The sequence below is a fragment of the Protopterus annectens genome, chromosome 2.part2 (assembly GCF_019279795.1).
Source record: "Protopterus annectens isolate FY-2018-M chromosome 2.part2, PAN1.0, whole genome shotgun sequence".
NCBI classification, from domain to species: Eukaryota; Metazoa; Chordata; order Ceratodontiformes; family Protopteridae; genus Protopterus; species Protopterus annectens.
In genome coordinates this window covers 603,287,432-603,308,076 of record NC_056730.1, presented here as the reverse complement: position 1 = coordinate 603,308,076, position 20,645 = coordinate 603,287,432, and the positions used below count along the sequence as shown (strand labels likewise).

At 39.7% G+C, this 20,645-nt stretch overlaps 1 protein-coding gene across 1 annotated transcript in view; it reads left to right on the top strand.

Moving 5' to 3' along the window:
• Positions 1-20,645, top strand: part of LOC122795974 (dedicator of cytokinesis protein 2-like) — a 2,887,083-nt gene that overhangs the window by 689,805 nt on the left and 2,176,633 nt on the right. Inside the window, exon 10 of the mRNA XM_044064456.1 lies at positions 1,462-1,597. Coding sequence (XP_043920391.1) covers positions 1,462-1,597 — 136 coding nt within the window. The remainder of the gene's footprint in view (positions 1-1,461; positions 1,598-20,645) is intronic.

Sequence of the window (20,645 nt, the reverse complement as noted above, 5' to 3'; positions counted from 1 at the left end):
GCCCTAACTCCAGCCATGCATACTTGTTGTATCTTTCGGCTTTTCCCAGTTAGGGGTCACCACAGCGGAACTCCGGTCCGCTAATGATTGGCAGTAGATTTTTACGTACCGAGTTGCCAGCCCTGACGCACAACCTTTAACGAAGGTACACCCATTCATGCATGTCTCCACACAGAAGACGCTTTAGCTGAGAATCGAACAGGACAACGTCTTACTGTGAGGCAACAATGCTACCGCAGTCCAGCCATGCATACTTGTTGTGTCTTTTGGCTTATCCCGGTTAGGGGTCACCACAGCGGAACTCTGGTCCGCTAATGTTTGGTAGTGGATTTTTACATGCCAAGTTACCAGCCCTGATGCACAACATTCAACAAAGGCACGCCCATTCACGTATGCCTCCACACAGAAGACGCTCTAGCTGAGAATTGAACGGGACAATGTCTTACTGTGAGACTACATTACAAAAAGAAAAAATTGGCCCTAGCAGTACCACTGAATGACACACGCACACACACACACACACACACACACACACACACACACACACACACACACACACACACACACACACGCACACACGCACGCACACGCACACACACACACACACACACACACACACACACACACACACACACACACACACACACACACACACACACACACACACACACACACACACACACACGCACGCACACACGCACACACGCACACACACACACACACACACACACGCACAACACACGCACACACACACACACACACACACACACACACACACACACACACACACACACACAGACACACACACACACACACACACACACACACACACACACACACACACACACACACACACACACACACACACATTTCACTACCAAAGTATAACACAAAAATCTATCCTCTTCCCTTACCCTTACCCTAACCCACGAACATCTGCACATACACACTAATCACTATAATGTAAGCTTGCAGAGCTTCTCACAAGCATCTCTTCAGTGTTTCATCTTCCTTCTGATATTTCACTTCTTCTACTTATTTTATCCCATAATCCCATTCATACTTTATTTTCAGTGCCCACCTTTTCTGTGGATAGTACCATTTCCATCCTTTGCATTATTGCTGGATGAGAACAGGAGACGTCAGACAGAAACTTTTTCTTTCCTTGTTGACATTATCATTAAAGCAGACAGAAACATTTTCATTGTAAGTTGTTAATCAACTTCGTGAACCATAGTGTAAGAAAACAAATGAATCTAAATCTTATATTTTATTGTATATCCATGTTCTACACAAACTCTTGCTTTAATTAACTTTGTTTTTAATTTCATGAAGTATATGCACAAAACATAAATCTTTAAGCAGAAGACATGTCCGCCTGTTCCTTTTGCTTTAGATAAAAAACATACAGCATCACATCGGACTTCACCACCATTTCCTGCTTTTGTTCTTATTACCTAGGATTTGGGAACAAAAGACCTGAACAGAGAGAAGATCTACTTGGTGTGCCAGATAATACGCATGGGACGGATGGACCTCAAAGAAACCAACACAAAAAAACACACAATTGGGTTGCGAAGACCATTTGGGGTATCAGGTAAGTGTCTGAGAGAAGAGGCCAGTGGTTTCTAATTGTTTTAATCAAACTATTGCTATGATAATTTTTTTTTCTGCATAAATTTTCTGCATAAATAATCTTCAAATTATTTATTTATGGTATGCTGCTGTGTAGGCAGGTATTCTGTATAGGAATGCAATGAATTCCACAGTAAATATTTAAACGCTTAGAGTGGCAAAGGAAGGTATCTATCACTTGTGTAGAAAATGAACATTTTCAGGGACATGGAAAACCAAAAAAGATGGAAATGCAAAATGTAAAATGAAACAAAAGAGCAAAAAAAAAAAAACATTATAGAAATCAATGTGAATCATGTCAATCAAATCCTTGAAAATAAAATAGAAATTGTAGCGATCAGTACATTATAAAGCATGAGTATTTTAGACAAATTTTAGTAACCCCTTGGATTGATCACATAATGTAGTCTGAATGGCCAGTGTGAAAAGACAAAAAGATACTGGGGTGAATCTACAATAACACTTTTAAGATGCAATGCCTTTATCTAGTTATCTACAACACTAAGAACTGACTCATCTAGATCATTTGGAGACCATATAAGGACAGACACAAAGATGTATCACAAAAGCAACAAACATGCAGCAGCCTTACAAAAATGCTAGTGGATAGGATATGTGGTTTTAAACACATATCATGTACACAGGAAGGCAGAAGTGAAACAGGAGATATGATATGATATGGAATTACCACATTGTTAAACAAAATGACTGCAAAGGAGGAAGCAAAAGTGAAGCACCGCAGGAGAGAAGAAGGAAATGTGAGTGGCAGTTAGAAAGGGAAAGTTATAAAGTCCATGTAGAGGGGCATGTCATACCTATTAATGCTTGTAATGGCGATGCTGCTCTGATAGATTTCATTTTCTGTCTTAAAAATTGCACACTCAAGTTAAATACTTCATATATTTTCCACTTTAAAATATTACTGACCATTGATGATTTCTGTGAACCTGCCACACCCTGCTTGCATGCTGATGTCATCATACCTTGCATACTGATGACACAAGGGCAGGGGTACAGGTGTTAGTCATTGATAGGCACTACCTGTGGAGGAAAAAGCAAAGTCAGACAACAGATAAGCAGAAATATCTAATATGTAATGAATACATGAAGCTGTCACCTTTTTCATTAAAAATTACTGTTGTCCTGTTGGTCCAAAACCAAAAAGGTAGACTTTAGTTTCACAACTAAAAAAAAAACAAAATCCTAACAAACTTCATGTATTTATAAAAAGAAATGTTTACATACGTGGGAACAGCAGTCACTCAACCATAAAAAAATAAATAAAAAAAAAGAAATTAAAGTGTAAAGTAGTTATGAGTGGAAAGTTTGTAACCCAACTTTATGTTACATGTTTTTTGACCACCACTGCTGTACATCCAGAAAGGTAAGAGCACTGGCTGTGAATGTATAATTTTATATATATAATTATTTTATGTGAAAATAGAATTAGAATGGCCACTAGCCATCAATGATCAGTGCATTCAGCTTAATTACTCTACACATGATTTGCAAGTTTGTTTACAGAAATAAACGTTTTTTCAGACAAGATGATAGAGACTGCTAGAGATGATAGGCTAATATTAAGAATTATGAGTTAACTCGGTCACTAGTGTTGACTTGTAATACTGACAGTGAGTCTATTAGACAGCTTTTAGAGACAATTGGGTAGTATTTTACATGAACAATGAAGTTAAAGAAGTTATTGTTAAACAGCTACAGGTTGTGTATAAGAAAGCCAAGTCTATTAAAACATTGCTAGAATTGAATGAGAACTTGGGGAAGGTGACACTTTATGATATCATATGAACTTTCAAATGCATTTTGTATTCACAGAGCTGACATTTGATAATTGCAGACACTATGATTGTCAACAGTACTATTATAATTAGAGTTAAGTTTCACTAAAATTGTAATACGGGTAGTATTGTATATTTCGCCCTATGTCAGCATTGCCCTTGGTATTTTTATGTGGGTAAGATGGCATGAAAATTTGAAGAGTATATACACAAGCATTTTTATGGCATTTCACATGGTAATAAGAATAATGCTTTGTATAAGCATACTGAACAATTTAATGATCACTATTTTTTATTTTTTGGATTGGACAAGATAGGCAAAAAATCTGAGGGTTGACCATTGAATGATTTAATAAATACACTGAGTTAAAATGGCATATCAAATTAAATGCGTATAACCATCCCAGTTTGAATGGGATATCATCTATTATGATTGTTTAAATGTTAAAATCATATATGACATAAACAAAAGCGATGGGTTTATTATTTTAGTTAATATTTTTGGTTGTTTACATGGGGTTTATAGATTTAATAATGGTATTGATTGTATGTGATTTTTGATGATTTTTTTAATGATTTTATTGTAATGGTGTATATAGTCTTTTTAAGATATACAGGTTTTTGAATGGGTGATAGGCGTTGTCTGGGTAAGCTGTTGTATTTAAATAATGCATAACGTGCCTGTAAATGTTCTGAAGAAGTTCTGAGGTTCGGGATGAAAGTGCTCAACGGATTCAATAAAGTTTTGGTGGTACTTTGGTGGTGTGATACCCATTTTTATTGTTTTTTTTGGGGGGGAGGTTGAGAATTATTGCAGATTCCATCCTGGCTATGGAATAGTTGATCATCTCTTTGTCCTTCCATGGATATTAGAGGGATTGTGGGAGCTTGACAGTCCTGACTACATGCATTTTGAGGATGCATAGGAGCGGTATAATTGCATGATCCAGAGTTTATTTTGGGAAGTGTTATAACATTATGGAGTCCCAGATCTGCTGCTGTACACCATTCAGTCTCTGTATTTCAGGGGTAAGATTTGCATTCACATTGTTAACATTAAGTTGAAGACATTTAACTAGATGCAGGACTCTACAGTGGAAACATATTCACTCTCTTCATTTTCTGAATTTTATGGGCAAGATGTTAAGACACCACCAGCTTGTGGAATGTATGCAGCGTGGAACTTAAAAATAGTGTCTTTACAAATGGTGTTCTTCTGTTTGCCTTAAATGATTGTGATTTCCTGAGTATAAATGACTGATTTCACACCTAAATGTGAAGCAGATTGGATGACAGGTTATGGTTCCTTGCCAGAAAAGAACAGATTACTGTCTGCTAGTAAAAGGGGACCAACTACCTGCAGCTTACATTTTTGCATATCTTGGGGTATTGTTCACAAGTGAGGGTAGCAGGCATCCAGAGATGAAATAATGAATGGAATAAATTAGTAGCAGCACTACAGGCATTGCACTAGATCATGGTGATGAAGAAGGCCTGAGTCCTCAGACAAAGCTCTCAGTTTACTAGTCTGCCTATCTACCTATCCTGTCCTATGGCCATGAGCTTTGGATAGGGCCAAAGTGATGAGATCATGGCGATGATAACACAAAAGAGATCCATTCACATTGTTGCTTGGCTCAGTGTACATGATAGAGGGAGAACCTCAGCAATTCTATAGGATCATGGAGTACAGCTGCTACCCTTCTGCATCAAGATGTCTCAGTTGAGGTGGTTTGAGCAGTGATAATGACTCCCCTCTCTGTGTTAACTGTTGTGGGTAGTGTACTAGGAGCAGGGCTAGGTAATGCTGGGGAGATTATGGCTCTGAAAAGGCCTTGAAAATGTTGAGGAATCCCCTTGGAGAAACTATATATGTTTGCTGGAGATGAAGAAGTCTCGTTTGTATTGCTCAGCTTGCTGTCCCAGTGACTCTCGCCATGACAAGTGATTTAGAAAATGGATGGATTGATGGATAGGTAGAGTGATAAACAGAAAGGTAGAGAGATAGGTAGATGGATAAATACATGGATGGATAGACAGATAGATAAATAGATAGATAGATAGATAGATAGATAGATAGATAGATAGATAGATAGATTGCTAGGAGGATGGATATGGAGTTTTTTCGTCTTTAGCTGAAATGGTTACATTCAGTCATTTCTTCTTTACACAGTCTGACAGTTCACCTTTGGAAGGAGGAAACATCATTACTTCATAGTCAGGTTGGATTTTCCACCCAATTTGTCTTCAGAAATAAGGGATACCATATTTCAGCAGGTTTGCTGATCTGCCTCTTGAAGGAAACAAATGTTAGGCCAGTCCTACTCAGAGTCACTTTTATTTGCTTTCATAGTCTGTCTTTGACTAGTGCATAGCTGTGGAAATCAGACAAAGAAACTTGACCATTAGTTCCAGGACAACAAGATCATTCTAGAGTTAGGCAGAATTTTATCTATCTATCAATCTATCTATCTATCTATCTATCTATCTATCTATCTATCTATCATCTATCTATCTATTATCTATCTATCTATCTATCTATCTATCTATCTATCTATCTATCTATCTATCTATCTATCTATCTATCTTTATTAACTGGATAACGTCCATTTTCGTCTGAGGTCTGGGGAGAAAGTCTCCAACATATACATTTAAGATACTCACAACAAAATATTTTTTTTACAAAGATCGATTCCATAGATAATTTTTAAGCCATCTACATACAAATGGGTAATTATTCTGTAATGGCATTATACAACAATAAAACAAATGCCTTTATATTCTGTTTCCTATAGACTGCTGAGCAGCGATCTATGCCTGGCATACAAAGCATCTTTGGATCCCACTCTGGTGGACCTTTTGCATATTTCCAAAATGAATAATATCAGAATTACTCTATTTAGTGACATAAATAGGAGACGTTAGAGGGACAGGTATGTATCTCAGATAATTGCCCTTCTCTAGAAAAGGCTTTCCATCCATGAGAAGCAGAGCTCTTCCCTAATCCTTTTGAAGATAAACCTGGACCAGTGGATGGGAAATCAGAAAAACACCTCAGGTCTAGCTGCTATGTCTCTGAAGGACAAAGGCAACACATATCCCTTGCTCTAGCTTACATATACCCCTTAAAATAGCCTCTAAGGCACATTAACTTGTGGGATACAACTGAGATGCATGGCTAGCCTTATAGAGGCCACAACAGTAATTAGCCTAATTTAATCCTATGAATGTATTTCCTCTATGATGACATTACAAATGATATTGAATTCCAAGTATAAAAGACTTAGTATACAAACAGGTACTGTGCAATATATGTGACATGAAGGCATTAGATATGTTATTATAAGACATAGAAGGAAGATAAGGAGTGACAAACATTAGTCAAAGAGCAGACAACAGTAAAATCTACAAGTGGGAGACCGGCTTTGTATAGCTGATGAGTCAACAATAGGGTACATACTGTACCTGGTTATAAGATAGTGGTGGAGAATATGGGAAGAAGACAGACAGGATGGGAAGGTCAAACAGAAACTGAAATGTAAAGTAGGGATTAAGGAAGAAAGGTAATTAAGCAGAAGTAGTGGAAAGGTTAGTTGTGTAGAAGGGCACAGTGGTTATAAAGGGATAGAAGTTATGAGCTGACAAAAGAAAATGGAGTTTCCCAGATAAGGAGCACATACACAACCACCTGTGGTTTAGGGGTTGTATTAGTAAAGGCTTGATAGTGGAAAGTGTCACAGTATGTTTTAATTATGTTGGAATGGTTTCTAGAGCTTAGATATGTAGTAAGAGTTTAGCAAGTCATCGGCTGAGTTTTTAGACTTTGTTCTGATTTCTAAGAATTTATTGGTTGAGTGAAGGTCTCTGTCTGGAATGTAGTGCTGCAGAGTATTTTTTAGTAGTGGATATTTTTAGGGTGCACGTATAACATTGTGTATACTAGGTTGTGAGCAGGTTAAATGACTGACCAACTAGCTCTTGATACTTGATTCAACCCTACCTTCTCAACCCTGCTTTTACTTCATCTTAACATCTACTGATGCACTTCTCCACCATAGTATTACTTTCTACTGTATCATAAAAAAAAAAAAAAAATATTGGACATGTTTTACTACTAGATGTATTACGTAACTGCTTCTCTTAACTTTCTTTTTATCTACACTTACTGTACATTATGCTATTATTCTTTCTGAATGCTAATACTCTGCATTTTTATACATTATTAATATGTGACCACTTAAAGTTTGTTTAACTCCTTTACTGTGAATGTATTTGCATTATAAACATGTATTACTTTTGATGACAAATTATTTTGAACTGTTTGGAGCTTATCTGCCCAGGCCTCTACTGAAAATGGACATATATCCAGCTAGACTAGCCCGGTCAACAAATGTAAAATAAATAAATAAATAGTTGAGTAGCACAAGCTGGTTTAATTGATTCAGGGCTCTGCAATGATGAATTCTATGTGTAAAGGTGACAGCAAATATGGAGGGATAAGTGTAGTATTAAGGTAAGTAAGAATAGGTGAGTCATACAGTTGAGAGGGGAAAAGGTAAGTAGATGCTAATGTAGTGCTAGTCTTGCATCATCTGCCAGGTAAAGTTTGGATGTATGTATAGTCACATCTGAGTTTCTGGTGTGTTTTTTAATCACTTGTAATATTTCTTTGTCAAATTTGAGATTATTGTCAAGTAGGATGCTCAGAAGTTTTGTTTGGGTTATTTTAATTTTTGTTTTGGTAGATAAGGTTATTTTGAAATATTGTATTTCATTCTGATATTGTTTAGGACTGAACAGCTTAGGATTTATACATGGATTTGCATCTTTTACACAAGTTTCAATAGCTATGAAAGAATTTTGGGTGATGGTCTGAAGAATTGATAAGGACGGCTGCATATATAAGGGCTAAGTCATCAAGATATTGATCTGTGCTAGAGAGTTGGGTGGCAGAATGTAGTTTGTTTATGAAAATGTTGGATAAGTGGGTGCGGATAATATTTATCCTTGTAGATGCTAACAGTGACTGGAAGGAAGGAGGAGACATTTTGTTTTCATTTGACTGTTTGCTGCTTGTTGATCATATAGATATGAAACTGTGAGAGAGGATTGGATGAAATTGAGGGAAGAAAGTTCAGCAAGGAGATGTTAATGTGATAAAGTGTCAAATGCTTTTGATAAGTCTAAGAATACTGGGAATACTAAGTTGCTGTCATTTCTGTGCTGGTGTACGATATCGCTGAAGTTGATGAGGTCAGTTGTAGTGCTATGGGGTGGTTTAAAACCAGACTAGGTTTTGGAGGTAATGATGCATTTGCATGTATTTTTCTAGCATTTCTGACAAAGATGATAGGATGGCAATATGTTACTCACGGGAAAAGTCTGTTGAGGTGCCACCATTGTGATTTTTTTCTTCAGGTGGATGAGAAAAATCTCTCAGATATGGATCAGTTAATCAGTATGGATACAATAAAAAACAAAGCATCAAATGCTATTTTTACGTCTTCTGTTGGAAGCTGGTTGCTAGCATAAGTAGTTCATTTTAGTTTTAGTAGAATTCTTCATATAATACAGCTAGAGACTATGAGGATGGATATAACCAGAATGTGACTGGATATACTAATCAGAAATGGTACTGCCTGCATAAAGTATGAGTCAAACTGAGAAGGTATTGCGTTAGTGTTGTTAGACGTAGAAGGAAAATGTGTGTTAGTTTAGCCAGGATGTATTAGTTTGCTTATCAATGAATGAAAAAGACATAGATTGTTTCTGGTGTTTTTTATTGGTGATTGGTATAATTAGTACCAATCAGTACTACTGTATGGTACATAAATGTGGCTAGTAAAGGCAGAGCAATTGAGGAAGCTAGAGGTGATGGAGATGAAGTGCCTAACATGGGCGCTAGGATGCACACTGTGGGACAGATGAAGAAATGAAGACATCAGAGCAGAAGCCAGAGTAGCTCCAGTTGCAGAGAACATCAAAGAGAACAGATTATAGCAGTTTGGGTGCATATGCAGAAAAGCAGAAGATAATCTGGTGAAGAAGATTTGGGACAGACAGGAAAAACACAAGAAGAAACAAGGGTGTCTAGCAAAGAGGTGGATGGATTGTGTGAGACAAGACCTGCAGCAGTCAGGCACGAGTGTCGAAGAAGGTAGGAGAGTGGCACTGAACAGAGAGAGATGGCGACACTTGAGATAACGCCCTGACACAATGTAGAAAATGGGAAAAAAGGGGCTTGATGATGATGATGATTGGTATGATAGATTTGTTCATCCATTTTAATGTAGTCCTTAGGACTATTTCTGAGATAATTAAATGTATGAGATATTTAATGTTCTGCTTTTATGCCAGTCTTTCCAGGTTTTGTCATTTTGAAGCATACATGTTTTTGTTTGTTTATTTCTTTCATTAGACATGGTGTAAGCTTTGATTTGACTGTTTTTGTTCATGCAGGAGCTAGCCTGTTAATAATATTTTGTCCTCATTATCAGTCCACACCAACATTGGATATATCCTGTGAAACCCACATCCAGTCATGGGGTATTGCTAAAATGTCACAAATTCTACTGAAGTACACCTCAGAATGTTGTGTCCTACCACTAACAAGTTCTAATGTTATTGCCTTAACTGGGGTTTATGTTTCACTGCATTCATTAGTTTGGTACAAAAGGACCATAACAAAATTCTGGGATTATTATGTTTGAATGCCCTACCACTTCTGCTCCAATTTAAAATAATGAAGTTACTACCTATGGATTTTGTACTCCTTACCCTAAAGATTTCATGTGGGAGAGAGACCCATAAATGTGTCAGTCTCCTGTAGCTAATGTTCGTATTGTCCCAGTCTAAGGAGACCCACTATTTCTACATACAGCACACTATGGAACTTTTCCCACTCCAACTACCTTGCTAAGCAGATTTTTTTTACTTTTGTTAACTTTTTAAGCAAATAGCCTTAGCCTGTCCATGAAACTGTTATTTATAACAACTATAAGATCAGCAGTCATTCTGTGTCTAAGGCACAGCTCCAAAATATTTCAGTTTTTCATGTAAAAATCTCTGACAGCTGTCTCTGTCTACAAAACACCTATCTATGTATATCTATTTAAAAAAAAAAAGGTCACATTTCAAATAATATAATTTAACTTTAAAATATTTCTCTGTCACCATTTTCTTCCTTATTCTTTATACAAATGTAGTTTGGGACAAACTAAGTTGTCCTGGTCCCACGAACAAGGGTAAAGGGGTGGAGGCGGTTATAGAGGTTAGGAATTAATGTGAGTCTTTGTAGATAGGTAGGATAGATGGATTGTGGTGGTGAAAGGGTTAAAGAGAAAGGGAGAGGTTAAAGGAAGTGATGTAGGGGAAGGAGGGACTTGTGACAGGATTAAGTGGTAGGGATTAAGGGAAGTAGGTGCATTTGGCATGAGTTAGTGAAGTAACAGCTAGCTCACATCCAGACGACCTATAGGTATTGTGGATGGATGCTGGTAGGCCTTGGATGGTGGGAAGAGAGGGGTGTTAGGTTAACTGAGTTAGTTCCCTTATCTCCCTTTCTTGTGTTTTCTCTTTTGTGTAATTAATTTAATATGGGGGATAGAGTTGGGGAATACAGGTTGGTGACAGGACTTGCTGGCATGGAAGTGTTGAAAGGGTTACTGAGAGGAGAATGTGTGTAGGTTAATGGTTGGTGGGTATGTCTGTATGAGTGTGGTGCTCAGCTTACCTGGGTATTGGTGTGATTCTTTGGGGTCCAGTAGGCATGGGGTTGTGGAAGGTGCTTCCTGGTTTCCTGTGGTGTCTCCGGCTGTTTTGCGGTTGCTGAGGTGCTTGCTGGTGGTCCAGTGGTGGCTCTGGTTGAGTTGTTGGGTTGGTCGCAGTTGATGAGGTGTTTGCAATCATCTGGTGTTACCGCAGTTGCTTACTGTCATCCTGGTGTCTCTGGGGGATTCGTCAGGCTCATTGTTGTCTCGTTTCTTGGTTGGGCCATGCAGCCGGGTAGCAGCCATGTGGGTTGGCCTGGTATTACAAAAAAAAACAAAAAAAAAGTGTTCATCCTGGTGGTTGTGGGAGGCTGTGGGGGTCCCTCATCATAATCTGGTCTTGGTGGCATTGGGGTAGTGGGCAGAGGATCCTCTCGTGCTCTCTGGTGGGTTCATGGGCTTCTGTGGCCTGTCTCTGGTGTCATTTTTGGCAGTTTCCACGCATATGCATGGATTGTCATGGCCTTTAGGTGAAGGGATGATGGCCCTGCTGGCTTTCCTCATTGGTGGTAGTAGTTGAGGATCCTTTTGTTCTGCCTGGTTGGTTCATATGTAGTCGCTGCTGTTTTTGTGGCCATTCGGTCCTGGCACCGGTTCGTGCATGCGCAGTGGTAGTATCAGCCATTACCTCTGGTGTGGACAAGGATTTGCGGTCCAGAGCAAAGAGGTAAGTTTTTCAGGATCGTTGGTGCTCAGATGGTGTTGGTAACTGTACGGCTTCAATGGAGGTATATAGAAGATGGATGTAAAAGTTTTTTTTTTTTTGGTTTTGGTTTTTTTATAGGTGGTGATATGAAAGGGGTTGGTAGCTGTAGGGAAGTGTGTGGCTGAATGTGTGCAGCTGAAGGGTGAAGTGTGTGTCAGGCAGGGGCATGTTTTAATTTATGGGAAAGGTACAAGTGCAATAGTTAGTGGTCAGACTGTATGCTTAGCAGGTAAGTTATGCAAGGGGTTGTTATTGGCTGCAGAGTACAGGTAAGTAGGGGAGTTGGTAGAGAGAGGTGAGGCATAGGACAAGGCAACACTATAGGGGATGGGGGGTGCAGCAGGGCAGTTGTGTTTGTGGAACAGTGTTAACATTATGTGTTCCTTCCTTACAGATGGCTAATTTACCAGAACTACGTCAGCCATGGCAAGCTATTGTGGCCCAAGCAGAAGAGTTGTTCCAGGAGGCAGCAACATCCGAGGTGGTAGAGAAACCAGAACAGACTCTGGGTCCAAAGAGGTGGCGCACCACGATGAGAACCCCACCTCGAAGGAAAAGACAACAGACAGCAAAGCAGGTGGTTGCAGTGGACACACCAGCTCCCAGTATGTCTTAAGATGAAGGTTCAGGTAATGGTTTTACTTTGGCAGTATAGTCTGGGGAGCTAGGGGTTGAGGATTGTATTGGAGGTAGGGATGATGAGGACTTCTTAGTTGGGGACCTTGAGGGAGGCTTGCAAGTAATAGAGGATGCTCAGAGGCAAATGGCACAAGGTGCCAGGTACCCAGTTGGAGATGTGAATAGGGTGGGTGTTGGTTCCAGGGATATTTCGGTTTTGGACTCAGAGGTAGGCTCTGATTTTGGGCTGTGGCCAGGGGACTGGTTAGCTACCCAATCTTTGGGACAGGAGGGCAGGAGCGGATTTCCTGACTCCGCACATTCCAGGGTCAGTCAAAGAAAAAATTTGGAAAGGAGAGTATGTGGATTTGTTTGAACTGATCGATGTGGAAGGGGTCAAATGGCTAGTGGAGGTAAAGCTGTCTAATAGCAAGGACTTGTTGGTGGCTTTAGTGGCATTGGGAAGAAAGAGGGTAGGTAAGCTTCACCCTAGGACATGGGATAATTGGGTGGTTGGCTTTATTTAGTTTATGGCAGTGCAGTTGGAGAAGGATGGGTCTTTGGCCTTGCCGCTTCTAGGATTATTTCCTTACCATTCTTGAGACACAATGGTTAAGGCTGGGCAATGTGTGGCTTTGGTACAATCAGCGTTTCTACAAACAGGAGGCTAAGGACTAGTCAGTACATTGAGAGGTGCGTCATCCGTATATATGGTTTGCTATGATGATGGATAGTTATGGTGGCTTTAACAGAAGGGTGAGTGGGGCAGAAGCAGTTGGTGTTTGTTGGTCTTTTAATAGTGGTTCTTGTTCATGGGTGGGGTGCAAATTTTCACACATTTGCTCAAGATGTGGAGGGAGTCATTCAGCCATTTGCTGTGGTTGGCAAGACCTGTCCACATGGAACTCCAGTGTTATGGCTCGTGAGGGTGGATTTGGTGGACAAAGATTCTCACAGGGGTTTCAACCAGTCTGGGGTAGGGGTAATTTTCATGGGTCCCTGAGACTTGGGTTCTTTAGAGGCAATAGATGAAGGTGTGCCATTCCCCATTAAGGTGGAGGTCCTCCGGGGTATGCTTTGCCGGTTTCCGGGTCTTGTCATCAAAAATGAAATAATACAAGGCTTTCATGGGGGGTTTCCTATAAAGTCCACCATAGGAGGGGGTGGGGGGGGTTGCAAGAATCTGCGATCAGTTCAAGGTAAAGCGGACATCCTGAAGGTTTTAATGGAGAAAGAGTGTCAGGCGGCGCATTTATTGGGTCCTTTTGACAGTCTGCCTTTTAGTAGTTACAAGGTGTTGCCTTTGGGGTTAGTGCCGAAGAAACAGGCCGGGGAATTCAGATTGATACATCACTTGTCATATTTGGAAGGGAATTCAGTAAAAGATTTTATTGCAGATGAGGAGTTTAGGGTGCATTATGCTTCCTTGGATGATGCGGTGAAAGTGATTAGGGAATTTCGGGAGCCATGGCTGGTTAAGATTGACATTGAGTCGGCTTTTCGCTTGTTGCCTATTAGGAGTGAGGATTGCCCGTTACTGGGGATGTGGGTAGGAGATAAGTACTACTTTGATAAAGCTATGCCTATGGGTTGTTCAGTGGGATGTGCGACTTTTGAGAAGTTCAGTATGGTATTACATTGGATTTGGCAGCAGAGAGTGGGAACTCAAAAGGCAGTGCACTATTTAGATGGTTTTTCTGTTGGTGGGCAAAGGAAGGGTAGGAGCACAGGAGGGGTTGTGGGAGTTTACGAGTATGTGTAAGGAGTTAGGGGTACCACTGGCTCAGCATAAGATGAAGGGTCCAGTGAGAGCCTTACAATTTCTGGGACTAACGGTTGATGTGGAGCGGGGACTGTTTTGCCTACCCGAGGATAAGATAGAGAGGCTTCGGTCGGCTATACGTTTGGTGCTGGGCAAGGATAAGATTCAGATTCATCCAGTCATGGAGTTGTTGGGGCTTTTGAATTTTGCCTGTCGAGCTGTGCACCCAGGGTGAGCCTTTTATTGGTTGGTGGCTTAAATGCTGAATGGGGGTTGGAATAAACACCATTGGGTTAGGGTGACCCAGCTGGCGTGGGAGGACTTGGTGTTGTGGGATGGTTTTTTGCAACAATTTAATGGGATATCTTTTTGGCAGTCAGACTGGGTGGGGATGGAAGAACTTCAGTTGTTTACAGATGCAGCTGGGGGTGCTGGTATGGGGCCTATTTTGGGGGGCAGTGGTTTATGGCTGAATGGCCTCGGGATTGGAAGGAGGTATGGAGGTGTGATGTGGCCTTTCTAAAGTTGATGCCTATATGGGCAGCTTCTGTTGTGTGGAAGGAGCATTTGAGGGACAAATGTATAGTTTTTCACTCTGACAATATGGCTGTAGTGAGGGTATTACAAAAGAAGACGGCTAAGTCAGGTTTGATATTGTTGGTATTACATAAATTGGTTTTGCAGAGCCTCTTAATACATTTTTCCTTTACAGGAGTGCATGTGCCTGGCGTAAAGAATGAGATTGCTGAAAGCTTGTCTCGATTTCAGTTTTGCAGGTTTCGAGGGTTGGCTACACAGGTGGAGGAATTGCCAGCAATCCTGCCTGAGGAGGTGTGGAATCTTGGGTCAAAGTAACCAGGCAGTTGGTACGGCATTCCTGGGCCCCTTCTATGAGGAAGGTGTATAGTAGGGCTCTTTCTGATTTTAACCAGTTTATTTTGCAGCTGCCAGAAGAGGAGGGGGTATGGTCAGAGGAATTACTATTGCAATATGTAACTCATGCTTGGGGGATAGGCAAGGCTTTGCAGACAGTCAAGGTGGATTTGGCTGCAATTAGCATTTTTGCTGAGGTAGCAGGGTTGCAAGATTTCACTAAGTCTTGGACATTAGGGAGAATGTTGAGGGGTTGGGGGACAGTGGTGATGGAACGTAGGAACATTTGATGGCCACTTCCGAGGGTTATATTGAAAGTTTTGTTGAGAGGTTTAGGTTTGTTACAAGGGGGGACTTCGGATTACTTCATGTGGGGCATGTTATGTACATGCTTACATTTTGGATGTTATCATAGGTGAGGGAGAGGTTACTATTGCAATAAGGAAGAGTAAGACTGATCAATTGGGTAGGGGATGTTTGGTGGTGATAAAACCTGACAGGAATCCTAGCCTTTGTCCAGTAACATGGGCTAAAGAATTCATGAGGAGGTGGAAGGGGAGTATAAATGAGTTAATTTTTTGTTCAGTGGATGGAAAGGTGGTGTTGAGTAGTAGATTCATAGGTTTGGTGAGGAGGGTTTTACATTGCATGGGATTTCCAGCAGAGAAGTTTGCAGTTCACTTGTTTAGGATCAGTAGGGCTTCAGATTTAGCTAGAGAGGGTAGTTCCATTGAAGAGATTAAGAGATTGGGGAGGTGGTCTTCAAATGCATTTTTATCATATATTAGATAAAATTGTGGCCTGATTATTAATTTTCTTTTCTTTTCTATTTGGGAAGCATATTATCATCTTGGGGTATTCGTATATCCACTGGGCAGAGAAGCATATGTTAGGGAAGATGGGATAAATTTGAGTTTATCACATTTAGGGTGGTCAGTAACTTGGCATGGGGTTAGGGGTCTTAGGTAGAATAGGTTGTTGCATGAATTTGAAAAGGTTAAATTGAAAGTGGGGTGTCCTTGTATATTAGTAATTAATTTGGGGGGCAAAGACTTGGGCATTCTTTCCAAAAAGCGATTAGTGGATATTATTCTTCAGGACTTGCTAAGATTACAGGCATTGTACCCAGGTATGGAAATTGTTTGGTCAGAGTTGGTTCCTCGTTTGTGTTGGTGGAGTGCTTATAGTTATAGGGTGATTGAAAGGGTCAGGAGGTTCATCAATCAGAGACTGGCTCGGCAGTTAAGAACTTTTGGGATGCATACCATTGATCATTGAGATTTTGGGGATGGAGAGGAGTTTTGGTACCGAATGGATGGGGTACATCTTAATGAGGTAGGATTGGATCTGTTTAATTTGCATTTGAAGCTCTTTTTAGAGAGTATGGTTGCGGCTAGGGTTTAGGAGGGGGAACAGCCTGGGAACCAGGCTGGTGGTGAAGAAGAGGGACAGGATTGTCCTCTTCTGTTTCCCCTCTAAAGAAGGTGGTTATTTATTGGTTAATGATTGTTTGGTCTGGAGGTGAGGTGAGCAGGTATGCTGCCTATTTAAGTGCTGGGTGAGCAGGTATGCTGCCCCAGTGAAGGAGGTATCAGGGTGAGCAGGTACACTGCCCTGAGGTAAATTCGTCCATGGTGAGTAGTGACGTTGCCCTTAGATCATTGCTGAAGAAGATGATTGATGTTGTTTTTGTGTGTAAAAGTTCATTTTACAATAATTTTTAATAAAGGTCGTCAAATGGCTTTATGTGTTTGGTTTAGTTTATTTAAAGGGGGGCCAGGACAAATGTAGTTTGGGACAAACTAAGTTGTCCTGGTCCCACGAACAAGGGTAAAGGGGTTGGGGATGGGTATAGAGGTTAGGAATTAATGTGAGTCTTTGTAGATAGGTAGGATAGTGTGATTGTGGTGGTGAAAGGGTTAAAGAGAAAGGGAGTGGTTAAAGGAAGTGATGTAGGGGAAGGAGGGACTTGTGACAGGATTAAGTGGTAGGGAGTAAGGGAAGTAGGCACATTTGGCATGAATTGGTGGCCCTCCCACCCTCCCCTTTTTTGGATATGGATGGAAGATTTTAGGCAGTTTAAGGTGGAGAAGAGGGACATGATTGTCCTCTTCTGTTCCCCCTCTAAGGAAGGTGGTTATTTATTGGTTAATGATTGTTTGGTCTGGAGGTGAGGTGAGCAGGTATGCTGCCTATTTAAGTGCTGGGTGAGTAGGCAAGCTGCCTTAGTGGAGGAGGTATCAGGGTGAGTAGGTATGTTGCCCTGAGGGAAATTCATCCAGGGTGAGTAGTGACGCTGCCCTGACATCATTGCTGATGATGATAATAATTGATGTCAGCTGACTGACCAAGCCAAGATTTACAGCTCCCGCTCTGTCCAACTAGAGCTTCATGTCCCTGCGAAAGTAACTGACACACACACTTTTTCAGGTTTGATTTACATGCACACACACATCTGGGAAAGGCTGGCACAGGTTTACTATCAAGTCACTCCTCAACAGCAACTTTAAGGCCCTTAACAAAGGGGGTCCAATCTTACTCTGTAATATTGCTATTAATACAAATGGTAGTTTGATCAAGAGCAGGGCTATTAGGAGTGGCCCACACAGTGTCACCAAATAAATATGCAAGTACTCTCAAAACTTAAATACATCTACACAGATCATCCACAATGAAAGGTTTAAATATATTTAATAATAAATAATAAAAGAACAAGACAATACCAAATGTATATCCACAGTTACATCTGAGTTCAAAACCACAGGAAATATTTAAAATAACATTGCAGTACAGGCTCACACAAATAAAGAAAAACAAAATCTAAACTAAACTTCACTGTATTCCTGATTATATCTAAGATAATTATACTATACCCTAATAACCTACTATTAGAGCAAGGCAGATGTGGTGAATGGTGCTTCTTGTTGTTGTTGTCAGGTCCAAGACAGAATGCAGAATGCTCTGTCTCACTAAGAGACTTCTCAAAATAATATCTAAAAATATTACTGCTGGGATAGCTTGCATAATGGCTTTATCTCTGGTTATCTGACTTCTAGTTCCCAGATAAAACCCCCATTGCTGAAACTGACAGTATTTAACATCTGCCTGCAAAAATACTCATACAAGGGCTTTTGCTCCGATCTTTGGCATATACTGGAAGTCATTAAACAATTGCATTACTTCATGCTTCCTAAGTAAAAATTAGTTCACCCCGAAGGCAATACATAAAACTTCCTAGTACAGACTTTGTTTCTCTAGCTGCATTAAAGCATGTCAGCTAGCCTATAAAGTCATTTAATTTCAAATACTTTTCTAAAGTTTGCTGGATTGAGGTTAACCCTCCAGTTTCTTCTGTTAACATACACATTTAAAGAGTTACAGTAGTGCATGCACATTTTTGCCCTCTTCAAGTAGGGCACACTGTGAATACATTTTAAGCACAAGCACTTTACAGATATATTTTCAACACCAACATTTATACTGAGCAGTTTAATATACACATGGCATTCAGTTCTAATACATTTGTAACACAAGCATCTTATATAAATTAGTTTGATATTCACAACTGACATATAATTATTTATAAAATTCCAGCTAGCTGTGCTGGCAGTGCCTCCTTTTTGTCACACAAATTTCTGAAAATGTATCTGTTTCAATATTGAGGTATCTTCCTCCTTAATACCTGTTTGCCTTTCAGACAACTATCATTGTTTGTACAACTGAGACAGTTTTGACACATTTTACTTGTCTTATTCTCTTGTTTCTTAGGATATACAATTCCAAGAGCTGAATTTGCACAGCCACTCTCTCATTCATCCAGCTTGTGCCACAATACATTCTAAAACTTCAATGGGAACCATGAGGCATTCTTTTAAAATATCACCTTCCTGAATACATTTTAATTTTTTTATGTTTTAAACATTTGGGCTCTCAGAAAGCACTATGGAAAATGTAGCCCAAATTTCAGTCACTTTCATCTTTCTGGTTACCTTTTAAAGTGTTGGGTTTCATTTGCAGAGTGGTTTGCACTTTGCTAGGTGTTGTCTCGCTCTTCATTTTAAACCACACACTCAGCACTGCCCAATAACTAATCTCTTTAGCCATCATGTCCTGGGGCTTGCAGTTTATCATCCAGAAATGCCCCTAACCCTCTTACTTACCTACTTCTTATTTCTAGTTCATATCAGGATATTTTATTTAAGCAACTTTTACCTGATTGTGTGCCAAATAGTCCAGTTTGTTTTACAGTACAGATTTACTCACACAACAATACAGTCAGCTTAATCAGTCTGTTTTCTCAATTCTAGAAGAATACAAAATGCAAAGATTTTGGTTTCATTTACACTGTAGAAAATGCAAATGTGTCATATTAATTTCGAAAATATGAATGAACCTCCTTACTTTTGTTGTATCTGTTAAATAGGTAAGCCCACTAGGCACAAACATCCATTTATAGGGGCAACCTGGTAGCACTATTTGGCTAAGTGACTTGTTGAGAGTCATACAGCAGGCAAATGGAAATGGTAAGAGTTACATGCAGTCACATTGCTATAGGAAGCTCTTTATTAACAGCACAGAGATTTAGTCCTTTGTTGTATCTTCCAAACAAACTGTACTATGTGCAGTTTCTTTTCCACATTTTCAAAAACACATCAAGGATAGCTACACAAGCAAAGTGACCAGAAAAAAAATGTTTCAACCACAGTTGAAAATAAATAAAAAAGAATAAAGCAACAAGACATTTTTGTTTACTTTCAATAGCAGAGTGACATATGAGTAGACTCTTCATGAGGTAGACTGCAACAGAGAGGGAGGATTTTATTCAAAGCATTAAAGTCCAGTAGCATCCAAACGTGAGTCTAATAGGACTGCATTTCACGTACAGCCATATGTATGTTTCTAGCATGTCTTTTTAATGTTGATGCAGCCATCTGAAAGCTAATGCTATAGTGTGCATTTTTTAACTGCATGATTACAGAGTTTAATGCTTCTCTGAAGATGTGTGAACTTCTCCATGCAAAACACCATTGACTTGTTTTAAGTGCCTAATAACAGCATATACTTAGGTGCAGATATCACTGTCAGTAACCAGATGCATAGAAACTAAAAACAAAGGAAAATGGCAGTCTTGATAAGCAAACTATGCAGTATTTCTCTGCAGTCATGTTAACACCATACCCTGCGCTTAAGTGCAGATATTACTATGAGAAACCAGAAGCATGTAGTAATTAAGAAAAACAAAGCAACAATCACTTGATGAGAAAACTGTGCAATATTCCTCTGCATTCTTGGTTAAGCTTATGTTTGCACCATACCCTGTGCTTAAATGCAGATATCACTATGTGTAATCAGATGCAGAAAAACTAAGAAAACAAAGAAGAGAAAAAAAATCTTGATAAGAATGCCGTGTGGTATTCCTCTGTATTCTTAACTATTCATATGCTAACTGAATAACCTTACTCTGTAACATGAAGACTTGTAATCAA